This window comes from Pteronotus mesoamericanus, unplaced genomic scaffold (genome assembly GCF_021234165.1).
Source record: "Pteronotus mesoamericanus isolate MK-2021 breed Mesoamerican mustached bat unplaced genomic scaffold, CSHL_Meso_final scaffold_85, whole genome shotgun sequence".
Classification (NCBI taxonomy): domain Eukaryota; kingdom Metazoa; phylum Chordata; class Mammalia; order Chiroptera; family Mormoopidae; genus Pteronotus; species Pteronotus mesoamericanus.
Window position 1 is genome coordinate 72,069,165 of NW_026555329.1, and position 20,398 is coordinate 72,089,562.

Sequence of the window (20,398 nt, forward strand, 5' to 3'; positions counted from 1 at the left end):
AAAGAATCAATTCTGAAGTAGTGCTATTAATACTGAGCCAGTCTTTCTCTGGTAGTGACCATTCCCAGGACACGAGCATAGGCTCACTGACAGCTCATGACCTTAAGAATTCCCAGCAGACCATAGAGGTGCAATTCCGGAATCCCTCCTCCTGCCTTTTTCTGGAATAGGCGATAAGTTCTTAGTGATTGGAAGGCAAAGGCAAACAAAGGTCATTAAGGGGAATTTTAGTTCAAAATACAAACCAAACACAAACTTCATTTGAACCTGGAGGGCCAAGGACCTCTAATTTTACAATTAAAAACCCATCATACCAACTATTGATGTCATACCAACATCAATAAGCAAAATAGCATACAATCTAGGATGAGGTGTCCAATGTGTGGCCCACAGGCCACATGCGGCCCAGGATGGCTATGAATGAGGCCCAACACAAAATCGTAAACTTATTAAAACTTTTTTTTGCTCATCAGTTTTCATTAGTGTTTGTGTATTTAATGTGTGGACCAAGACAACTCCTCTTCTCCCAGTGTGGCCCAGAGGCGCCAAAAGGTTGGACAACCCCGATTCATTGCTAGGTGGCCGGTTGCCTAATTCCAACTTGCTTGGGCCTGAACATAGTTTTCCCATGATTCTTCACAGAATATGACAGAGCTTCATTCCAATACTGAGAGAAATTTTATGATAGCAGAACAGGCCTGCCCAAAATTTCCTCGCTCTCTCCTTAACGCATGCATTTAATAAACATCTTTTCAATGTTTGCTACTCATTGGGACCGATGTCTAACCAGAGAGATTTCCCTGTCCCCGCGTCTAACAGGGGAGACAGGTAAATCAAGCATCAAATGTATGGGCTGAATTCTGGAATGAAGGAAGCATTTCATGCAGGGAGAAGTGGGTCAGGGAGCTCTCACGGAAGAGGAGAGGATTAACAAAGTCTCAGACGACAGGTGCACTGTGCAAGCGGCAAAAAGGAGGTGCGCTCTCCTCTCCGAGGAACAGTATGGAGAAAAGCAGGAAGACATGAGAAACGCGGTGAGTTCCAGACGTCAGACGTAGTTCTGCCCGGTTAGATACAGAGCATGGATAGCGATGCCCAAAGATGCAGGGAGCAGTTGAGGACGACAAAGATTCCATCATTTGGAACTTCCTAGTCCTTGTTAAAATACAACATTGGAAAGCTGGATATGATTATTGGTCTTCTGAAAATATTTCATCCTACCGGCCTTGGGCATAGATTTTTCTCATAGAGCAATCAGTTTGGTGGTATCTAGGAATACAGTGAACTAGGGGTACAAATCTGGAGGTACAAATGCCGGATAAAAAACAATTTTAAAACTCCAAGAAAGACATGGAGAAGCCCTAAAGGAAGGCATTGGGGATGGAAAAGAGAACAGAGATAAGAGAAATGCAAAGAGAAGCAGAATGACCAGGCAGACACAAGGGGATGAAGGGGGCAGCTTAAATCAGCTTTCGCGGCTCTTACTTGGCTGCACGAACGGGTAACGGTGCCCTTGGCTACACAAGGGGCTGCGCAGGGAGAAGGCCGGTCGTCTTCTCAGAGGCCTCGCTTATCCCTCGTTTATAGGGTCGACCCCATTTCACTTTGCCCGGCAGCAGCGGTGCGTCACTCCCCCACAGCCTTCCCCACCGGCCCCCTGAAGCTCCTCAGGGGGAAGCGTCCCGCATTCCACGACACACAGCATGTTTGTATCGCACGGCCGCCTGGCGTGAGGGACCCACTGTAGACACTTAACGGTTCTGTGCATTGACTGAATAAATGAACAACTCCAAAAGACAGAGGTGACAAAACCACACATTGTATCCCTTGAACAAAACAGTCGTTTCTTAAAAACTCACCTCAGCTGGATAACAATTCATCCCACTTACCAATTAGCTTCACGTCAGACTCATAACACCCTGTGTTATGAGTGTTGGACACCCCAATGTCCAAACTGGAAGGGACTTCTAGGAATATCTACTACAAAACCCCATTTTATAAACATCTGTAATTCAGAGAAGTTACGTGGCTAGCCCAAAGTCACAAAAAGTTTCTGGCGAGGGGACAGAAGTCAGGCAGAATACATCATACTTTAATATTTGTCAACCAAAACGGTTGTGACATATTCAAAGAAATACAAGATATTAAATTCAGCTAGGATGAATTAAGTTTTTAACAGTACTTGACATTTCACACTAGACAAATAGAAGGCAAAAATCTTAGAGACACTTTTAAAAATAGTTCTTCCCTCTTACAACGCAATACAAGGACCAGAGTTCAACTTTTAATCGTGAATTAGTATAAGTAAAACAGATTCTTACCGTGATCTTCCGAAGAGACTGGTGACCTAAAATGAGATAATAAGCATGATAAATCTTTTGGAAATGACACTGATAATTATATGTATAACAATGATCAAGAATAATCTTATACAAATTATACCCCAAAGTTCAGTTAAATAGAAATTCAATAGAGAAGATGATGTCATTAATGTTTTGGTTGGATGGTATATTCTAATCAATAACTCCCATCAAATTACTCCCATCAGTAACTCCCACAGCTTACCTGCAGTGGTTGAGAGACAGATGCTACTAAAATGTTTTCTGCATAGTGTCACAGGACCACACAAACTGAGTTAAGTCTGGGCTCATCACACACAAAAGGAGAATTCATAGAAATGTAATAATAGATGAAATCCCCTTAGGCCAGAGTGTCGCTAAGTGCCCGAGTCCAAGCCCCCAGAGATTACTGATGACCAAGTTGGGAAAAGAATGGTTTAATGGATCCATAGTGGTTGAAGAAAAATTCTAGCTACTTTGGGATGCTGGATTCTACTTTACTTCATCTACCGATCAGTAATATTTCCCATTCCATTATGTGACTGAGCGGTAAGGTATAAAGACAGAGGAGTGTCATCATTGGAAAAGCGTGTCATTATTTCCACTTGCGGGCCTCTTCAAGTAACCTTCTGCATGTAAAAGTGGCAGAGGGACCCAGGATTTTGTGGGGAGGAAACTGGTGTCTGGGAGATGGACACAGGGAACAGGGAGAGGGACCCTCACCCTAAGTCATCACCGCAGAGTCAGCTGCTTCAGAGCGATTACTGGGCCGCCCCAGGCGGGTCTGATCAGTCCTCTCCTTGGAGAGCCCCTGTTCCACACTGTCCACTCACTGGTCTCCCCTCCAGGGTTGTGAGCTCCTTGGAAACTAGGGCCACATCTTATTTAAGACATAGTGGGCGCCGATTGAAATGTGTTGAATTCATCTGAGCCCCACTACACCGGTGTTCAGACTCGGACACATTCTGGGCCTCCTCAAAAAGTCAGCACGTCACCTTCGAACGCCCTTCAAGACACCTTTGCCAGCTCCTGTGCCAGCAGGCAGGGAAGCACCTAAGGAATGAGCCTGAAGCTCCAGGTTGGTGACAGTGCAGCATCTCTCAGAGCCCAAAGACACCCAGTGCACCTGGCAATGGATGTCTTTGCACCCACAATCTGTTTAACGAATAGGAAAAAATAAAGGAGAGGGTGTGGAATACAGGTGAAATTGGGCTGGAAGGTGAGTCTAAAGAAAAACATGTACTGAAATAAGATGAAATAATTTCTTAAGCTGCCCAGGGCATTAAAAAAAGAGAGAGAGAAAGAGAGAGTTAGCAACAAGGAAAACTTCACTCCTGGTGTTTTCTGACGGGGAATGAGCAAAAACGTGTCTCAGATTGTTTGCAGTTAATTTCTCACAAAACTACAGGAACAAAGAAAAACTCATGAAAACGAGCAGCTCAACTTCTCAGGCGGAGGGCCTGGGCGGCCATGTTTCTGCAGCCTTTCTGCAAAAGCAAAGAACTAATAGTAAATCTGAAAAGTTCCAGATGGCTCCGTGCGAGTCCCGTGGGGATGCACTGCGTGGCACCCCCAGGCCGGGGGGAGGGACTCCGGATTTCAGAGTGTTTTCGGAGGATTAGCCCTGCCGAGTCTCCGTGCGGAATGTCTCCCACACGCCGGGATCTGTGCAGCTCCGAGACGCATGGAGCATGTCACTCCACACTCAGTGTTTCACCTGGCTCTGAAACTAGTCACTAAATTATACGGCTGAGACCTGCACAGGAGACTTTATGCCTGAAATGGGCATGAAATGTTTTTCAGAACTGAGCTCCGGAGGGAAGAAACATTGTGAAATCAGCAATATAAGTGGTTATTTTTTTAAAGCAGAGGGGCTGGTCCCCAGGAGCGGATCATCTTCCTCTGCTTGACAACCCAGGAATGCAGAGGCACATGTTCCTCGTCTTGCCTCTGCACCGGGGAGACTGGTGGCTTGGTCCCAGAGTGTGGACTCTGCCTCTGTATTCACTTTATCTTGGCAACAGCATGGGCTAAGGTACCGCGAGCATTCAGGTAACTCCAGGATTTAAAGTTCTCTTCCTCACATTTTTCCTGATCACTAGTCTTTTATTACAGCCTATAAAATATTTATATTTTATTTTGCATTGTTTTATTTTGGGGTATGTCTTACATTTTTATTTACATTTCACTTAGGTTCAGCACAGTAACACAACAAACACACAAACTCAAGCCCTGCATTTAATTTTTTTCTTCCTTCTTCTTGAATCAGAATAATTCTTATTCAGGCTTGACTCTTTCCATTTGTGTTGATTTAAACCTGAATGATAATTATTACTTAAGACCCTACTAAGTTCCAGGCCCTGTGTCAAGCGATGGAGATACCAAGGTGAACAAGACACCAACTTCAAGGAACTAGTAATCCAGTGAAGAAGGAAAAATTGTAAACAAATGATGACAATTAAGTAAAAAAAAAAATGTAACGACCAAAACATACATAAACTATAGAAGAAAGACCAATCATGTCCCCAAAGAGGGAAAGAAGGCTTCAGGGAGCAAGAACCATCTGAGCTGGGCTTTGCAGGACAAGTAAAGCTTAGCAGGTAAGTAAAAAGGGAGACGTGTCAGGTAGAAGCAACAGACACAAGAAAAGGAGGGCACATGTGTCATTTCACAATCTGTTATCAGCTCTACATGTAACCCAGTGTTGTCAATATGTAATGGAGTAAAGGCAGAACTAGACACATAAAAGACAAGGCCCTTTCATCCCACACTAGTGGGTCCAAACAGAACCTACCGATGCACATATGAGTAATAAGCAAAAAGGAACCAGCACATCTACACAAAAATGCCCGAAGAAGGAAACAGGACAAGGATGTGCCAACAAACGGAGTCTGGGGACATACTGAAAAGATGCAGCATGGAGCAGGTAAAAACTGCTCACAGATTTCTCTGAAATTTAGAACGGGAAAAAAGGGAAGGGAAGGATGAAGGGAGATATAAAGGGAGGAAGGAATAAAGGATGGAAATGGAGCTCTTGGTGAACAGAAACTTAAAGAACTTACAGCAGGGAATGAACACAGGTTCACCTGGAGTCTTTGAACTAGTCAGTTGCAGAGAAAGCTTGCGGGCCTTTTCCTTTGTGGTGCCATCGCACAGGGAAAGAAGATGAAAGGGAGAGGAATAACAATGGAAAATATATTAAGAAACGATCCACTGATTTATTCATCCAGTCGAGCTTTGTGGAAGTGCTTTGCTTTTCTTCATTTTAATTTACTTTTCTACAAATTTTGACTCGAAGATTTTGCTGGTAAAAGTCCGCTTCCAAATGTAACCCTGCGTGGTAGAATATCCATGCTTTTCTCTCCTTTTAAACGAAGGCAGCACTTCTCAAACCAGGGGGCACGTGGGAACTGGAAAATGAAGGAGGCTCCAGGGAAACAGGACATTATTTTTAGATGGGAAATTATATAATTGAACTGGTAAAATTATAATATTTTTATATTAAAACCGGAACAGCCATATTATGGATTCAAAAGCAAAAGTTGCTTGAATCCTTAAAATAAAGCAATAAACCTCCAAAAAAAAAAAAAAAAAAAAAAAGCCTGTGTGTAAAGCAGATGCTTCAGGTAACATCTCCGTGGCTCCCAGGAGGGCGTTTGTCCTGGAATAGGGATGTTTCCTAGGGAAAGTCTGGAAATATGTAACGATCCACCTAAACACACTTGGAATGAACCATTCTATAAGATTAATGTGTGGAGACATCTAGAATCTGAGGGAATGAGACATAAACATGGGCCAGTAGCTACTGTATTGGACAGACCTTGTCGTCACTTAAAACACGAGGAATCTCTAAGACACTCAAAGGTAGTTGCTTCGATTGCCTTCCATCCACATGCTGCCCCTCAAGCCTTCTAATCTTTCAAGTAGATCAATTACAAGTCTTAAGGACACTGAAGTGTGTGCCCAGTCTTCTACCAGCAAGGCCATAATATGGAAGAGCAATGGAGTGTTATATTTATGAAGGCCATACAGGGCAATACAGTCTTTTAGAAGCGCTGCACTTCTTGTGATGTTTTATTGTTTTTAATCAACAAACCTGGAACGGAGGTGGGTCTCATGACTAGTTCAGCCTTTACGATGTGCTATAATGCTCTGCACTGTGTTTGTGGTGCATGCATTTCTTGGCGCGCTCAATGAAATTTTCTAAATCTACAAGCCATCCTAACACAGTATCTTTTTAATTTGAGTAATGCTGTCCTGACTCTGCTTTTTTTTAGCCTCTATAAAACATTTTTCTTTTCTTTTCATTCCTTGGCTTTAGTTCAATAGCATCCATGCCTCATCCTACTTGGTCCTCCATGGTATGCCTGTATCATCTCTTTCCCTGGGGAGAGGCAGAGGGTCAACAGACTATCCATTTTAGAGAACTTTTCCTAAAGATGAAGGATAAATTAGATGAATATTGGGGACCCATCGACATGGGTCTATTACTTTCTGGAAAGAACCACCCCGCAAATGAATGTCTGTCTCCCTTCCCAATGTCTCTAACACATACACTCGCTACTGAGCATTTATAAACCATCACCTGGTGGGGAGTTGGCCAAGAGATGGAGTCACATGGAGGAGAGCTAAGAACAAACACCCAGGACAGGATAAGCCCCGAGTCTGACCTGGCACAAGAACAGAGATCCGTATTCTGAAAACACCGAGCAATGGAGTGTTTCCCTAAAACTGCGGATAAGGGAGGGGCGCTCTACGTAGTCACCCCAACTCCCAGGCCTGGCTGGAGGGGCCAGGGCCCCCTCATTTCCTGGTCACCACCGTGGAATTACAGAGAAAACAAAGGAGGAATGCTTTCATAACAGCTAGAGGCTGTGCTATCTCTCCGCTCGCTTGGCACACCACAAATAAACTGTTTCCTGGCTGCGAGGGCCTCACGGGGGAACAAAGACGCACGCACATTGAGAGCGACTCTCTCGTAATAATTTTCTCCTTACGCCACCTTTCCTCTGTGCCCTCCAGCTGTAGGGCGAGGACTCCGGCAAAGGTGCTGTTAAGAAGTCTCTGGTCTGTAGCTTTAGATCAACTCGACACGTCCTTGCCCTCTCTCCCTCGCCATTCTTCCTTTATTTCTTTGTCCCTCCCCTGACCACAGCCCTGAGAGACCCCTGGGCTTACCTCACCCACCGTCCTCACACTTCGGAGGCATCCAATCTCTCTGTAAAACAGCCTCCCACCAGGAACCTCCGGACCAGGGCAAAGTCGCCCTGGTTGGATTCTGTCTCCTGCCTGAACCATTATTGCTGGTTAGCAGTCAACAAACTCCTGAGAGATGCCCCAAAGGAAAGTGCTGTGCCGGTTGGGCGCCTCTCCCAGGGCGTTTCAAGGGTCCACGCCACGGCTGCAGAGACGCCATCTTTATCGCCCTTCTGTTTTACCTTGAAGCGATGACGCCACACACATTCAGCTTATCTCCTGTCGATGGACAAAGAATTTTCATGGAGGTCGAGGAAGCCCACGCATGGCTTACTGTGACTTGCAAGCCTGGCTGTAGGTGACCATCTCTGGCAATACCTTTTCTCCCTTGAGTTACCCCCCAGGATCTTCCCTGCCTAGAGGCCTGCTGTGCCCAGCCGATGACATCATTTTGAGGGCTCGCGAAACAGTGCCATCGCAGATCTAGGTGACATCTGACATCTTTCCCACCGTTACTCTATTGCCGAAGCATCTCTAACCACGAAGACAGAACCCAGACCCCTTCGCCCTGAGAATCGCCATCCACGCCACAATCCCCTCTTTGTTTGCTTCTCCTCCCTCTCATTATGAATATTGCTATTAAGATAACACAAAGCACAGGCAGTAAAAGACAGGGCAGGCGAGAATGAGAGATGAAAGTGACAGTAGCCACACAAAGTGGCATTGAACTGAGAGAAAGACAAACGCATTCTCTATTCAAGTGGTCGCAAACCCATTCAGGGACTGGCAGCCTCAAAGGTAACGGTCACCGCCAAGAGAGCAAAATCCAAGGAAGGACAGAGAGATGGGCGTTTGCGTGGAGGTAGGGAGATACGTCCCAGAACTCCGATAATGAAGTTTGTTTGTGATTCCTTCATTTGATAGAAACACCAATTCTCTTCATTCTCTTCATTTCCTACTCTCTAAGACTCTCCTACCCTAATATGTTCCGTGATAATCCGCACAGGAGCTATACTTGAAATTTCTTGTGTGTGTTTTTAAATAAGTTCCTATGGCAAGTTATATTTGGCATTTCAAAAACACCTCTGTTTTGCCACTAATTTTTACAATTTGATTTCTCCGAGATAAGCTCCTTAGTTTGCCAAGAAAGCACCAAACGTCCTCTGAGCTTGAAGTTTTACTGCCATCTACTGTTCCTCCCTGAGAACTTCAACAAAAAGAGGGGAAAGGAGTTTGAATTCTGTGGGTCAAGAGGTGAGCAGGAAAGGGCAAAAGTAGGCAGTAGACATAGGGAAAAATAGATAAAAGAAAGAGATAGCTTTGAAAAAACTAATGTTTAACAAGTGCATTCAATATGAAAACTCTACCGTCGCATATTTTGTTACCTAAAATATGAACACTGCTGGAAAACATGTTAGCGTTTTGAAGAAGACATGAAAAAAAATTGTATATTTAGACACAGGACAGTCACGCAGATATCAAAGATGTGACACCTGACATTAGAAACCAGTATTTTCAGTGTCATTGCCTGCCTATTTTCTAAGATGGGAGTAAAAAAATAGCAAAAGCGTGCTATTGTAAAATCCGCTGAGCCAGTAGGGAACATCGTCTTAAAAAAGCTAAGCTGTGGGCTTTATCCTGGCGCCGCAGGAGCCGCGGCCCACCGTGCCTCCTCGGACACCATCCGTCTGGAGTCTTGTGAGTGTGGACTTTTTCCCCTTTAAGTTAGAGATGGAAATACAAAGGTCTGGATTGCAGAGGCAAATTATGTCAGCGCTATGGTTAGTGTTAAGACAAGAAACGCACACAAGAGCCATCTCACATAGCGGACGCAGGATCTGCCCGATCTGCCCGACCTGCCCGTGGGCCCGCAGTAATCAGGCAAGGGCTCACGCACAGCTCACCGTTTTTCTGAAATCAAGCCAGGGTTTCTGAAACCAGATTCAGAATATGGAAGGAAAAACCACCCCCCAAAACTGGTGCAGTTGGAAGCTATTTTGGCACCTCTCCTGAAGATAAGTGTAATATATTCCAGAAGTTTCCCTATCAACATCTCCCACATCACCCACTTCTTGGAAGAGGCCGTTCAGGCTCAAGACTCTGGCCTGGGACACAGGAATCTGAAGTGTCGGTCTCTTCCCAATTCCATGTCTAGAGGCGAGACAGCTTGTAAGTGATATTGATATAAACAATCAAAACCAATAAAGGAGTATAGCAAAGCAATAAATCTCATCATATTATACAAAGTCATAAACCGATGCAAGCGGATCACAGTGATATTGAGAACGAAGTGAAAATGAGCTCCACAGGCTCTATCTTTGAGAATAACTCAGTTAATTCAATGTTTCTACATTAAGTACTGCTCTGTGCTGTCCTTAAGGGGCTGTGAGAGATACTGAATTTACAGCATTTCTTCCCGCTTACACAGAGATCCTATTGGGGTTGTGGAGGGAGACACATCGCACGGAGTACTGTCGAAAGCTGCAGAGCAGTATTTGCGGTGGTCGTTGCTCCTAAGCGTGGCGATTAGCGGAAGAGCCAGAAAAGTGAGGAAAGGGGAAAATGCGGCCCTGTCTCCTTGAATTCCGAGTAAGGAGTCTCTTCATGTTGTAGGTTTATTTCATGTCCGGTCTCCTGAGGGTTGTGGGTTTGGGGCTCCCCAGAGGTTCCTGAGAGAAGTCCCACAAGCATCAAAGCTCCCGCCGCCTTCCGCTTCTAATGGCAGCAAAGGCACCTCCTTCACCCCTGACCCCACGCTGGAGTGCACCCAGCAATTGCTGCTCAGTGTCCCCGCAGCCTGAGATCCGCAGGCAAGCGGTTTTGGAAGCATTTCAAAATTACCATTCATTCTTTCAATCAATTTAATCAAATTACTCATCTAAGGCAAATACACTAAAACACACACACACACACACGTGTTTCGGTGGGAGTTTGAGAAAGAAGCCAAAAGACTGACAGGCTATTTTGGAGGTGAGAGGTGAGAGAGAAGAGGTTGTCAGGAGAGTGTTGAAGCCTGGAAGCCGACCTCTGAGCGTGGCGAGCACTAGACCTTGCGGCGGGGGGGGGGGGGGGGGGGGGGGGGTAAGGAAAAGGAGGAAGAAGAGGAGGAGGAGGACGAGGAGGAGGAGGAGGACGAGGAGGAGGAGGAGGAGGACGGCAGGACGCAGGCCCACCAGGACCGCCTTGCATTCCGCACATCCTCGCCTGCCTTCCCTGAGGTCACCGCCCCCTCTCGGGCGGTGGGGAGGGAAAGGGTGAGGCAGCAGTGAGCTGACTCCTAGGTGACCTTCTGAGGACACGTGGGGACAAGGGCCACTTTGGAAAGCTGAGTCCCGGCACCAGCGGTCAGGTGAGAGGGCTTACTGCAGAAATAAGTCACGTCACAGGTAGATGCACCAAAGTCATAGGATAAACTAAGGCTGCTTCTGTCTTCTCTGAGTGCTAATGTTAAAAACAAACATTTCGCTCAGCTCCTGACGGGCATCCAATCTGAGCAAAGGAGAAGTTGCCTCCCTGCTTCCCTCCTGTTGCTGAAACCTGCTACGGAAGCCCCCTGACTTGTGCAGAGAGTGTGTCCCAAGGTACAGGGACTCCGCAGGCTAGGAGCCTCTCAGGATGACATGACAGTGGGCGTAACTTTAAATATTTGCCCCTTTTCAGAAAGAAAGGGAAAAAAAACCACATTGTTTGAGTCTTCAGAAACTATGCCCCTCTCCTGATAGCATGGACATTTTTCCCAGCATGCTCTGGGAGATGATTCTCACCATTCCTGACTAAATTTTAACCCCAATACCTAGAAAAACTGGGGCCCCCAAGGAGAGCCACACCATCATTTTGTAGGACTAACATCCGCGACGTCTATGCCAACGTGCTTTAGCTTGGACCCTGTCTGACCTTCCCGACTATACCCCCACTCTAAGTACCAAACTGATGAGATTTTGATGTCAAACCGGCACCAAAAGGCTCTTAAGGGAGACCCAGTGGCTGCTTCGGGGACGAGAGGACCAACTGCACAAAAATGAATGCATGGCAACCCTGCCACCAGCACATGGCTGCTCAGAAGGGACACAAAACAGGCTGAGCATCCCAGCCCCCGCTGCTAGCACAGCCACAGAAAAGAAGAAAAACCCCGTTCCTCCGTGGCTTAGCAGTACTCCCTGCAAGTTCTGAATGTGCAGGGAGAAGTTCTCATTTTCCCAGTTTCAAAATGGTACGTAAATGGCTTTGTCACAAAAGCCAGTCTCCTTCCTGCTAGCTTTGCTCCATGCCGTAAGTAGTCAGTGCTGTTGGCAGGAAGGAGGTATGTCCTCTGTTGGGTTTTTAAAGAAGACTCCAGCCAGCCCTTGAGAGGCCCTTTCTGTGGCCCCCTGCCTGGTAGGTAACTCAGGAAAGTCGCTTTTCTGACATAGGGTCCCCACGCCTCCGAACGCTCTGGCTTTGCCTCTTCTCCTTTGGTTGGAAATCCCTGGGAAGTCCCAGAATTGGTTCCCCACATACCAGGTTTCTTCCTCTCCATCCAGAGAACTTCTAAAACTTCTTCAAAGGCTGAAAGAACATCACTGACCTAACCAAAATAACCCAGAGCCAGGCTAGCACCGTGCTGCAGAGGCTTCTAGACTGCTCGTTCCTGTCGGCCCGCCCCGCTCTGCCACGTGCTGGCCCACAGCGGCCACAACCTCTCAGGCCCGCCAGAGTCAGCCTTCACTGTCTCACCTGTGGAACAGCAGCGTCTCAGGGTCAGGGAGCCAGCGCACCTTTGCGATTTAAATGTGTGAATTCCCTGGCTCAAACAGATCCTTGTTACAATGTGAAATATGTCCCTGGATTCCGCCGCCTGACAAAAATGTGTGACATTTTATATGGCTTTTTTTGTGACAACTGCTATGGGATTAGCACTGGGTTTACGATCGCACTGCACACAGACTATTTCAGTTTATCTAAGTCCCTTTTCTCTAACATCCAATATCCATCCACCCACCCAGCAAGCCAGCCTTACTAGTTTCCCAGGGTGCAGTGCAAAGCGCTGCGGACACAGAAGGAGCAAGCTACAGCCCGTCCGTCCCAGGAATTCACATGCCTGCTGGAAGGATCCAACCCCCTTCCCTCATGTTCACAATATTTTTTAGGTGTGAGTAGGGGAGGCCGCCAGGTTTTACAAATGAGAAGAGATAGCCGCTCAACAGCAATAATATTTCCGTGTGTTGTGATCGCTGGCAAAACTTGGAACTTAGAAACGGAAGGGCAGAATCACTTGACATCACTTGACATCAGATAAAATGGGTGTTCAATATGAGAGCACCTTATTATTAGTTTACCTTAGCAAGTCTCCACCTCCCCGACAACGTTGGTCAAAATAAGATCTGGTGCATAAAGAATTCTTTTCCAGCTCTGCCACTAACTAACCTCAGAAACGGAAATGTAACTCCATATCCAAAAAGAAGAAAAAAAGGGTTTAGAACTCCAATACACATAACTGTTTGAGGTGCAATTATAAGAAAGAACAGAGAAGAATCTCTCATTAAATACTTTGCACACATCAAGAGACAGAATAGTATTATGTGTTTCGCTAAATGGAGACAGTAACAACTTGAGGTACGGTGGGCGGAAAAAGAAGAAAAAGGAAAGACATGCATCAGCTAAAAAGCAGCGTTTCCAGCCTAAGCGATTAGCCAGGGAGACAAAGATTTGGACCAGGCAAAGGTAAGGAGGGAGGGGACGCAATTATCTCTGTGAGACACATGCCAGGGGCTGGCTCTGTTCTGACAGCACCGATTTCACCTCCAAGGCATCTTCCAGTGAAACCTGCGCCCCACTAAGAAGATTAATTTTCTCTCCCTTATCTGACTGTGGTGTTAGAAGGATATGCCCACCACGAAAATCACAGCTTAATAGCCTGTCTTCTTATTAAGAACACGACGCTTTGACAACATGCACTATTATCTTTTTTTTTTAGTCAGGCCAGTACCTAATGCTCCAAGAAGAAACTGAGTAAAGGACATAGCGGAAGACAAGAGGAAAATGAAGCTGTTGCTCCTCCGCGCAGCCCAGGACTTCTGAGGTTTTGAAAGGGGGACATTTCCGAGCTATCTTCTTGATATGGTGGTTTAGAATTGTAGACAACACTAAAAAGGACATATGTTTTTTTTTTTGGTTTAATGTATTATTAGGTGTTTTTGGATATCTCTAAAGGGCTTGCCAGTTCTATGAACTTCCTTAAGCACACATCAACTGGGGTGATACTAAACGACCACTGAGTCCATTCGATTATTTGAGGTATGTCTAGTTATATAATGAGACACAGATACTTACCTACTTCTGGGCAAAGATTAAAGAAAATAAACATGGAACCCTTAAACAGTCCTTTTTAGGCTAACATTTTTCATTAATTCTTTGAACACTCATCCTTTTTACATAAAAATAAAAAATGGAAATGTGGAGGAGCAGCGAATTCTATTTCCTCTTGTTTCCAGAACAAGTATTATGGTAAAAGATGTTAGATCCTGTAAACTTCACATTCATTTTAGCTGGTACTGAGTGGTGCTGTGTATATAAATAAGAATATTGGCTTGATTTCTACACCACCACAGGGCATGTCTAACTATTTTCTTTTTCTAAATGCCTGTTAATGCAAAGTAGGCTACTCCACGATGTTAAAAACAAAAGTTGCTAACAGTGTGATATAAAGATTTTTGAAAGGTAACATGTTATGTGGAAACCACTATCTTTACAAAAGTTTCCTACCATGAAGTGTTTTTATTTTTAGTTTTCATTTGATAGTATTCAACACAATTAGAGCTGCAAAAGGTACTTGCTTCCCATTGCACATTCTTATGGGGCCTCGAGTGCATTCAAACTCTTGTGCTGTTCCCTGTAACGCTAGGAAATCACCTGCAGACTTAGCCTGTGAGTTAATGTTACATGAGCCGCTACAGCCATGTGAAGTCATTGGCTTTGAATATCACCATCATGTTCAGATTATGTTTTATATTCTAGTGGCCTTTTAATTAAAAAAAGAAAAGAAGCAAAACCAAGTACATAATGACAAATAGCTTTTCTATTTGGACAAATAGCTTTTATATTTTTATTAAACCATGCAGAAGATATTACATCTTCCTGGCACATAACTATCTCCTTCATCACTGAACAGTTCAGTCATCTGAATAAACTGCACATTGTAAAACTGGTAGTAGCTAATTGCGTTATTGATTGTATTGTATACTACACTAAATGTGAACTTGTACCCCTTCATTTAAAAAGTCATCGTGTTCTACTGCCTATTTTAGATCACTCTGGAGATACGTACATTTATTTTTAAAACTGTATTAGTTTTTAAAAGCCATTTCAATCTTAAGGAGGGTGAACAAAGCTGGAAGCATCGCTTCCTGATTTCAAACTACATCACAAAGCTATGGTAATTAAATTCCATACTTCCTTTTAAAGCTATAGTAATTAAAATAATGTTGCACTGGCACAAAATCAGATGTGTGTGTGCATGTGTGTATGTGTGTAGGTAGACACTATGTGGCATAGCCACTATGGAAAACAGTAGGGAGGTTCGCCCCAAAAATTAAAAATAGAACCACCATGTGACCCAGAAATCCTACTTCTGGGTATTTATCTAAAGGATGCAAAAGCCCAAATTCAAAAACGCCTGCACCCCTGTGTCCATTGCAGAATTATTTACAATAACCAAGGTATGAGAAGAGCCTAAGTGTCCATGGATGGGTGTACAGACAAAGAAATTGTGGTTAGAAATATTATTTGGTCATAAAAAATTAAATCTTGCCATTTGCAACAACATGGATGGACTTCAAGGGCATTTCAGTCAGACAGAAAGAAAAGTCAAGAGAGAAAGACAAATTCCATACGATCTCTCTTATATTTGGAATCTTACATACAGGGCTGGGCAAAAGTCGGTTAGAACGCTGTGCCAAAGTGTGCTTGAGTATAGCAAGCAGACTACAAGGACGTGTAAATATCGAAGGCCGGCAATCTGAGCCATCAAGAGGTTGTACCTAAATGCATCGTGCCATTGTTCTTTTGAGTTAATAAAACTACTGTAATAATAATAACATGTATTTCTTTTTCCATACGAACTGCTATAAACCTACTTTTGTCAACCCCTGTATGTAAAACATAAAGCTTATAGATACAGAGAACAGATGGGTGGTTGCTAAAGTTGGGGGTAAGGGGAGGGAGAAATGGGTGAATCACTTTATCTTTTTTTTTTTTTTTTAGTTTAAATGAATTGAATAAAATACACAGCAAAAAGCTTCAATGTAATAATTAAAAAGTGACGCTACTCATTGATATGCTTGCTTAATGATCATACCCAAAGAAATGTTTCCAAGAAATAAAATTTTAAAAAGTGAAATCTAGAGAAAATAGGATCTGTTTCCTCTTGCTTCCAGAACACTCTATGTATATCCATTACAGCATTGCACTTATCTGAAGCAGCTGGAATCACTGGCTTATGTATTAATAGTTCCATTTTGAAAATAAGCTCAAGGACAACGATTATTTATTTAGTTTTGTATCTTCAGTACTGTTCCTACCTAGAAGGTGCTCGATATTTATTTGCTCAATAAATGAATGATTGAATAAATGGCTCAACCTGTTTCTTAGAATCTGAATGAGAAAATAAGTCATAGCAGACACATTATAGTTCAATTTTTGATAATATTATCTCGGGTTAGAGACAGGCTTGGGCTGCCTATCATAAAAATTCCATTAGCCATGCTTAGCTGATCAGGGAACAGATACCTGCCTAGACACAGATTCTGGATTGAATATCTGCCTTTGGGTGGTTTACTACACTTTCTTCCAGTGTCTTAGTCTGGTGCCATGGTATTCTATTTTTACCTGTCTCACCTTGACCTTAGCCCTTTCAGGCTTTGGACCTGGAGATACCAAGAAAAAGTACATCTCCTTCAGTCACTTTTGAGGGTTTTGCATAAACCTCAACATAGAAGCACTGGAGCCGTGAATGGTGTGGCTCAGCAGACTGGGCATCGCCCTGCAGACCGAAGCATCACTGGTTTGATTCCTGGGCAGGGCACATGCCTGGGTTGTGGGCCAGGTCTCCAGTTTGGGCAGGGGGTGTGTGAGAGGCAACCAACCAATGTTTCTCTTGTACATTGATGTTTCTTTCCCTCTCTTTCCCCCTCCCTTCCTCACTCTCTAAAAATAAATAAATAAAATTTTTTTTTAAAGAACAGGAAAAGATTGTTCCTATTTAGAAATTAAAAAATACTTCCCAGTCCCCTTACCTGCTTCCTCTTAATCCATCTGACTCACAGTTAAGTCTGTCCTTTTCTCAAAAATAACTTGACATGAATACATCAGAGTTTTCATTGATTGGCTTTAAAAAAAAATCTCATAGATCCTAGAGTTGAAAAAAGTTTTGCTCAGGACTCAAATCAATTCTCTCTGCTAAAATTTTAGTTAATTCCTTCCTTATTAATCTTCTGCCAAAATGAAATGTATGATTAATGGTAAGAGCAACTATCTTTCTAGAATCATGTTATTTTAAGTAGAACTTTCTTAGATACTGAAAATATTTTTTGAACTTACAGTTGATTATCGTCCTAGCAGTTACAATGTGTGTCAACCGCCTCTCACCAATTTATTTCAAAATTGGTTCTTAGAGGTTGGTTCTACTGTGTTCTTCAATTTCGAAAACTCTCTACATGTTGTAGATCCTTCATTGGAATTATAGTCTCTCCCAGAGGACCTAGGTGTAAGTGGTGTCTCTACATGACATATAGACGTAGATGTTTTTTCCTAAAACATCATGGTGTTTCTATATGGAATTATAAATGCAACCAACTGGTGCCAGTAATAATGAAGCTCTAATTCATTTAGTTTGTTTTTTCTGTCTCACTCTCCCTGAAGTAGGAGGAAGGTTGGAAGATCTAAAAAACTAGAGTTTAAAACTAGGAGAAGGCTGAGGAGGTGCCAAGAAGCTGGATCGTTGGAGCTGGGAGCACAAAGCGTGGCCTGATGCAGCTGCGCGCTGGCTGCCACGGATGAGCAGTAGGCCAGGGACAGCACTGCAGCTAAAATTCCTTCTGTTCCCCACACTTATTTTTTAATGAGTTTTTTTCATAATTTTGTCTCTTTTATTTACCTTTGTAATGAATCATTTTTAAAATTTTATTCTTGGTTCGTCATCTTTGTCTGTTTTATTCTCCCTGTTTATTGACTTCTGTCTTTATTATTTTTCTCTATTCTGAGATTCTTTTGGTTTATCAAATCGAATGCTTTATTTGTATATAATAATTTTTTCTTGATAAATGAATTTAGAGCCATAAATCATCTGTGAATTCCACTTTAGTGGCTTCCTGCTACTTCTGCTAATCTGATAAATAGCATTTTTAGCTCCAAGAATTAAAAATTTCTTTTTTTTCATATATGCGGGGTTATTTAACACTGTTACAATTCAACTTTTCCTATCTCCTTGTTGGCTGGGACTTTTAAGCTGAAAACTACAGATGCTGGTCCTACCTAGAATATTGCAGTAATTCTTCAGGTCCTTTTCAAATGCGGATTCTCAAGTATTCCTAGTGGGAAGGTAAATTTTGCAATATTGAGTAAAATTGAAATTTCACATATACCTTGCTATACAGAAGGATACATGTAGCAGGACATTACTGCATGTATTGAATACAATAATAAAATATTAGAAATCAATATTGCAATGGTGAAGCATATTTATGATGTGATATTCTACACCAAATAAACTGGTTTAAAATCTATGTATCAATATGATAAACTTTAGAAATATGATGTTAAGTGAAATGGCAAATTCCAGAAGTGTATGCATTGTACAATAGAGGTGACAGAAAGTAAAAAGATAAAATAATACAAAACAAAAAAAAATCCCATTAGACAATATACATTTTTTTATATTGCCCTGTGTTGTTTATGAATTGAAAGGAAGACCTAATGTAAATAACTTAAAACAGTAACATGCTAATCAGGATGGTTGGCCCATGAATACCTCTCATATAATTTTTGTACTTATTCAGATCGAAACATATTTAGTATACATTTAATAATTTTTAAATAAAAGTTTATCATTATTTTTGAGTCAATCTCTTTTTTAAGAGCAAAAATAACTGCTTTAAAATTAATTCTCAACTATATTTACTTTTGGTTTAATCTGTAGTCATAGACACATATTGCACATATGTTGTCTCCCTATATTTTTCATTTAGCAAATGCCAAAAAGGAAAAATAGGGACCCAAGTAAATCTTTCTTGGGCCATGGGGCTCTGGGTGCCTGCCTTTGTGTGGGCCCTTCGGGAATAGTGGGTGGTGCAGTGGAAACAGCGTGGAGCCAGAAGTCATGCTGACCTCATTTGAGCCGCAGTTCCTGCACTTACTATCCTGGGGGACCCGAGATGAATATTTTAATCCTCGTGAGCCTCAGTTTATTCAGCTGTTAAGCAATGGTGAAATACAAACACTGTTTAAAGAATTAAAGATTATTTAACTATGGTACAAAGCAAGTAGGAGGTATTTTGTCAATTCTCATTATTGACATTATATTATATATGACTATATATTTATATATAGGTAATTGCATTATTCCATAACTGAAATTATACATATTTATATCAGAGATGCTCTCTGAAGGAAATGATAAGGTCTGGCTAAGGACTTAGTAAACAACAAAAAAAGTTTTAAAGAATTCATAGACAAATTGGGGTAGGGTATAGTATTTACATTTTTAAAGAAGTGATTTAAAAACACGCAAACCTTGTCTTTGTTCCACAATGTCCAGATATTCAGCTGGGAAAACTCAGAGGCTATGGGTGAGTGTTTGAATGTTACTGCGTTTTCCAAGTGATTTGGCAGAAAAATTTTTTAAACGGGGTCAGCTACTCTAGCGCATTTAGGAGCTATGGCGGTATAAATGGCCAGGAAAACCGATAGATGCCAACTGAAGACCAATGAAATATTAAGAGAAATCCCTGAAAAGATAATATAACCTGAATAAAAAATAAGAGTTGATTTTGATATAGTGTTTTAAGAACTTGGCTGTTACATAAAGTGTGGTACATTTATCTGTGATTCATGGGAAGAATATTTATTATTTTAGAAACAATAACTTCACATATCAGGATATATACATTAATTACTATATGTAGAAATAGTAGGACATAACAGACTGGATTGAGATCACACTTGACTTTTGAAATAGCCAGTGTGTAAGAACAACTAAAACACTCATTGGGTTTGTCTAGGCTGAACTTCTATTTCTGCTGCTAATTAAAACTAATTTTCAAACAAACGCCCCACAGCTAGATGGCCACGTTTTAAAGCCATTAAAGTGTCTCTACTCATCCGGGTTCACAAGCCTCAGTTCTGTATAAAAAAGAAGTTTAAAAACACCCTGAATTGTAAGCAATCAAAACACCATCCAAAACTACCAACATGGTTTACTAACAAAGGAAAATCCATAGTAATTCACTTTTTCCTTTCCACTCTTCACACAACAAAACAAGAAACAATAGGTAGTATAGAAAAGCAACTAAAATGAAATCTAAGTACAAGGAAATAGTTAGCTTCAGATTTCTCATTTTTCTCCCCTTTGTCCTGACAAAATTGCTTCCTCTCTTCCTAATAAAACAATGTTTTCTCTTGCCTCTTTCATTAACCCTAGGCTTCTAAGGAATCTTAGTAATCTCATTTCATAAAAATAGTAAGATTGCGTTGTTACTGGGCCATTGTCACTATTCAATTAGGACCTTGGATTGGACTGGAAACCAGCCTCATTTCATGAATTGCAATGAACTTGCATAACCTCTAAAACAAGGTGATAGGCTTAAAGTCAAACACTGGGTGTGACTGCGTGT

The 20,398-nt window shown here is 42.4% G+C and overlaps 1 protein-coding gene across 1 annotated transcript in view; it reads right to left on the reverse strand.

The window, feature by feature from the left end:
• The window catches only part of DGKI (diacylglycerol kinase iota), a 379,645-nt gene that overhangs the window by 37,964 nt on the left and 321,283 nt on the right, over positions 1-20,398 (reverse strand). Inside the window, 1 exon segment of the mRNA XM_054564265.1 lies at positions 2,322-2,347. Coding sequence (XP_054420240.1) covers positions 2,322-2,347 — 26 coding nt within the window.